At 26.2% G+C, this 5616-nt stretch overlaps 1 protein-coding gene across 1 annotated transcript; it reads right to left on the reverse strand.

Moving 5' to 3' along the window:
* Nucleotides 1-2238: 2238 nt before the first annotated feature.
* On the reverse strand, nucleotides 2239-4075 carry LOC124919477 (caffeic acid 3-O-methyltransferase-like). Its single transcript, XM_047459722.1, has 4 exons — nucleotides 3610-4075; nucleotides 3193-3512; nucleotides 3038-3102; nucleotides 2239-2764 (listed from the first exon to the last, which is right to left on the reverse strand). The coding sequence occupies exons 1-4, from the start codon at nucleotides 4020-4022 to the stop codon at nucleotides 2468-2470; spliced, it is 1095 nt and encodes a 364-aa protein (XP_047315678.1). The 5' UTR covers nucleotides 4023-4075; the 3' UTR covers nucleotides 2239-2467.
* Between the last annotated feature and the right edge of the window lie 1541 nt (nucleotides 4076-5616).

Raw genomic sequence — 5616 nt, forward strand, 5'->3', positions numbered from 1 at the left:
TTCAATAAAATTAGGTAGCATAATTTTTTTTAACGTTTTGTTAGTGGGACTAGGGCCACACTGATAAGAAGGTTTGCCAACTGCTTTAACTAATCCACCAATCCACTTGATTGCTTGTACTTTTATTGTTTTAATAATATACATCTATAAATAAAGAAATTGATATATTTTTAACATGAAGATAAAAGGTGAATAAAATTAATTATTACTTATTATTTGAATTTATATAATAAAAAAATTAAATATTGAGTGTGGTTCATTTTGAGAGTAAAGTTGATTTTATTATTATTATTATTATTATTATTATTATTATTATTTATTAATAATAATAAAAAGACTAAAATTGTATTAATAAATAATGATAAAATAAATATTTTTTAAAATAACAAATATTTTAGTACTATAGTTAATAAATTAAATATATAATTAATAAATAAAATATAAAAAAAAATATATTTATTATAATTGAATTAAAAAAACAAGCTAAGGCTTTTTGTTATTTAAATAACATATGGTTATTTAAAAGGTTATGATTTTTGATAGTTTTAGAAAATGTTTTCATTTAATATTTTAATTAATAAATTAAATAATTTTATAAATAAAAATATTAAAATAATATTTAATTAAATTTAAATTATTTAAATAACACAAACCCAACAAATCTTTAAAAGACAGAGAACTCTAACTAGTCTGTTTGTTGGCCTATTAATACCAAATAGTTTTAACAAATTATTCCTATTTTTTATACCAATTATTGTAGTGGTGGTTTAGGGCTTAATGGGTAAGATACCTACAAGATTAGAGTAGAAAACTTTTAGTTCAATTTTGACTATTAACATTTGAAATAAGTTGTGAATCTAATTATTATTATTTTTTTATTAAAAAATTTGAAGTCAAAATTATTTATCTTATAGGAATAATTTTAAAATAAAATATTAAAGTGAAACTCTTTAAAATATTATAAATCATATCAAATTATTCTATTTTTATTTTATTTTTAAATAAAATTTAAATATCAAATATAAAAAGATATAGTGATTATATGTATATTTAGTTTTTCCCCTAATTATAAATAAACTCTTGGCTTATAGAAAAATAGTCAAATATATGTTTTTACTTAATTTGGTATGAAATTAACTACTCTCACATAAACTTTCATAAACAAATTATAAGACTATTTTCAACCCATAAACTTATTCTCAAACCCAAAATGTAGTAAACATCCCATCAAACAGTAATTCATCTTCAACCCAAAAACTCATTTTCAAACCTAAAAGAATATTCTTAAAATATTTTTTCTTACACTAACTTTTTAACCTTATTAATATTATTTATATATTTATCAACTTTACATATTTAACTCCAATCTTTTCTCTTTCATTTAATAAAATTAAAAAAAAATTAATTATATATCAATAATTCATAAACAACAAAATAATTCTAATACATTTAAATAAACAAACATATTATATTAAAACAAACCTTGTTAACATATTATAAGATAATTTATAAAATTATAAAATATAAAATATAAGTTAAAAATATAAAATAAATTATAAAATAAATTAGATTAAATTTCAAATATAATAAATTTAATGATTTAATTATATATTTAGAAAATAATTTAACTTTTTATCTTAAAAATTAAAAAAATATAAGTTGAAGGATTAATTTAAATGTAAAAAAATTAAAAGTTAAAATATATATATATATATATATAACCTAAGGGCCATTTTTTAAAAATGGCCAAAATGCAGTATGAACCGTCCAAACGCATATAACGCATATATGCGTTTGGTTGGAGGAGAGAGTACAAAAACTCATAATGAGTTTTTTTTTTCAGTATGGTTGGAGCAAAAATGGACACCCCTTATGGGTGCCCGTGTTAGATAGTCTAAAACTAACTATTAATACCACAAGGTTTTGAGAATGACCTTGTTTTGTTAAAACATTGCAAATTCAAGAGTTTGTTTCATCTTTGGTTAATCCTAAAATCTAACTATTATATCAATTAGCTAATCAATTAATTTATCAATTTAAATACTAAAATTACTTTTTACTTTTTTTTAATATAAATTAATTATTAAATAAAAATAGATAGAAAAGGAAGGATAATTTGATAAAATAAAAAATCAATATTTTCTTAATTTTAATCAAACAATAATTCTTAGAAGAAAAAAAAAACACTCCTTCTCAACAAGGCCCACAAATTTCAATGCTTCTGCCAAAATCAAGCAATCCAGCCAAATAGTGACATTTGTCCATTTAAACAGAACAATTAATAAAAGTAGACACCAATTGAGAAATTTCAAAACAGTACAATTTATTATTGCAACCTTATTAAAAAACAAAACAACAAAAGACAATTGAAGTTCATAAGCAAAACCCACCACAAGACCAAACAACAATAAGATAAATTCATGAACTCTTGCATAGTAGTAGCTAGGAGTAACATCATGCTATACTTCTATTTGTAAATTTCCATAATCCAATAGCTAAATGCAGTGCATTCCATCCTGATTCCAGCAAAACCAGCTTTGGTGGCTAGGTCATGAAACTGCTTTAGGGTTCGCTCTTTCCCTCCAGGGTTTACCGTTAGCATGACGATATCAAGTTGATAAATGCTCTTCACGCTTGTTTGGTTATCAGGTACCTCCGGAGCTACTCCTTCCACTACAATCACTTTTCCATTTGTTGGGAGAACCTTGTAACAATTTTTTAACAACTTTATGCAATGTTCGTCACTCCAGTCGTGTAGTATCCACTGCATAAAAAATTCACACATTTGTTTTAAGCCGGGGCGGAACCAGAATTTGAAATCTTACAGGCTAATTCTTTATCAAAAAAATTTATCCGGGCTAAACAAACGAAATAAACCAAGTATACAGTCACTAATACTTTTTAGCGACGGAGAAGTAATTTACCGTCGTTATACCAGACACATACAAATTATTTTGGTCTACCCGGGCAAGCTTACACTTGGATCTGCCCCTGATTTTAAACGGAAAAATAAAATTCATTATTCTCTATTATTTACCTTCATGAAAATTGCATCAGCTTTTGGAACGCTTTCGAACATATTGCCTCCTACGTGCTCCACGCCTTAGAGATTGTATGCGTAAAATAATTAATTAACTATAAATCCTACCAAACATAATGGGAGCTAGATATTTTTTTTATATATATACATACCCGGATATGGTGGAGCATTACAAATGACATGTGGCAAGTCAAAGTTGATACCCTTGATCTTTGGAAACATGGAGGTGATGATGTTTAGGGTTGCACCAAGACCCCCACCAACGTCCACCATAGTCATGCTATCCATGTCTTCGTGGAATCCGCGGTATGCTAGTAGCAACTCCTTCATCACCGTCTTGGTGTGGTTTATCATGGCACTATTGAACACGTCGTTAAACCTCGGGTCCACACCTTGATAGTCAAATGCGTTTGTCCCGTTTTCCCTGTCGAATGCCACCCCTCCTTCCACCACAGCGTCTTTCAAGTGATACCTACATTCAAACACATACACCAAGGGCATCGGTAGCGAAATCTCAATAAATTTTTGATAACACGAAACAATTGAAAAAGAAAAATCATATTAATTACCAGCTTGCCACCAAGACCTTGTCTTGAAGCAAGGTCATCAACGGTGCCAAAGAAGCACCATGTTCGTTGTTCACAAAATATTTGGCGACAGGTGCCAACCCATAACGCTCATGGCCATCATGAAGTTCGACGGTCAACACGGAGAAGCTAGTGAGAAGCTTTAGTATCCTTTGAAGCATGGCGGGTGCGATAGGGTTCTTGCATGGGATCTTGGCCGCAATCTCGGAAGGGGAGAGCGCGGCCTTGGGACCGGCCTTAGCTATGATCTCGAGCACGCCGAGATCAATGGCTGCCTGCATCGTCATGGGAAGCGCAATTGAGTTAACGAGTTGAGTTGCGTATGCTCGGTGCTCTTCTTCTTCGTTTTCCTTAATATGAAGAGAACGAATGGCGGCTCCATTAGTTTTAGCCATTGTAGTATGTTTAGCTAGAACGTGGGAGAATGAATTTGGAATGAATGAGTAACAATGAATGGAGAAGATGCTTTATGTAGGGAATTGTATGAGAAAGTTAGCCATGACTCTCACAAGGAAAGTTTGTCATGGCTAAAAAGTTTGTCATGGCTAAAAAGTTTGTCATGGCTAGGAAAGTTTGTCATGGTTATAATACACATATATAGGGCCCCATTCCAAAAAAATAAATTAAAAATGTGTCCGGATATTGTACAAATTAAATTTTTTAACCAAAATAAAATATATAATTATAATATCTATTATATATTAAAAATATTAATATAATTAAAAAATAATTAATTCATAATATCTATTTATTAATTAAACAATAATTGAATGTGGGACCTTATAGGGATGGGCGCCTATTCAACCCATATGTTGTCTCCGGCCGAACCTGATTATACACATTTATTTATTTATTTATTTATTTATTAATATATATATATATATATATATATTTAAAAGATATCGCAATCATACGGTTTTAATGTAAGAAAAAATCATTTATTTCTTTTAAAATTGTAATACTTTTAGTCAAAATTTTATTATGCCAAGTAATTTCTTTTTTAAAATATACACTGTTTTACACAAACTGAAATATTTTTGTGGGTTTCTTTTATTATGATGGATTTACAATTAAATAATAGAGATTTATTTGGATTTTATATTAAAATTGTTATATAATAAAAAATAAGATTATCTCTCATTTCAATCTGTACACGCCATGACAATCAACATTTTATATTTGTATTCATAACAATGACTTAGTTCTTGTTTGAGGAAAGGTTAAAAAAGATCTTATTTTTTTAATTATTTTAATTTTTTATATATAATTTAAATATTAAATGTATTAAATTCATCATTTAATCTAACTAATCTTAATAATTCACTTTTAATTATAAAAACAAGAAGATTATTTTTTAAATGCCATACAAAATGTTTATTGTTTCAAAATAATCCAGATTTTCAAAAATACTATCGACATAAACTTAAATTTTCTTGACTGAGATTGAGACACGTATATATCATAATTGGGTTTCATTGACTTTTATACATTATTATAATTAACATCACTATCAAATTTCTTTAAAATATCACTAATATTATTACTAAATTGTAATTGTATTGAATAAATGTGCACGGTTTTATTAACTTATTTTAAAATCAAGGCTACGTTTTGGTAAGGGTTGTAATCTTGTAGATAAAGTATTAGTATATGTAAAGTAAATTAAAAGGATTGTTTGTTGATTAATATTTATATATACAGTATTAATTAGGTACAACTTATATTTTATAAAAAAGTATAATTTAATATTACCTATACTAGTTACAAGGATGTATAAACCATTATAAATTTTAATATATTCTTTTAATTCTAATTTTATAAAATTATTAAAATCTTAATTTCTTTATTATATTTTAAAATATAGGAATAATAATAAATTATATCTAAATATTAATTTAAATTTAACATTGTTTAATTTTCAAACTTAAACAATAATAAATACATAATTATTTATTATTATTTAATTTTTTAATTTATATATTTAATTTT

This window comes from Impatiens glandulifera, chromosome 1 (assembly GCF_907164915.1).
Source record: "Impatiens glandulifera chromosome 1, dImpGla2.1, whole genome shotgun sequence".
Taxonomy (NCBI): domain Eukaryota; kingdom Viridiplantae; phylum Streptophyta; class Magnoliopsida; order Ericales; family Balsaminaceae; genus Impatiens; species Impatiens glandulifera.

Excerpts from the sequence above, each read along its gene's own strand:
- LOC124919477 (XM_047459722.1), bottom strand. The coding sequence starts at position 4,022 with ATGGCTAAAACTAATGGAGCCGCCATTCGTTCTCTTCATATTAAGGAA. Across the intron at positions 3,513-3,609 it reads AAGGTCTTGGTGGCAAGCTG|GTATCACTTGAAAGACGCTG; the intron begins GTAATTAATATG and ends GTTTGAATGTAG. Across the intron at positions 2,765-3,037 it reads CTGATGCAATTTTCATGAAG|TGGATACTACACGACTGGAG; the intron begins GTAAATAATAGA and ends TTTTTTATGCAG.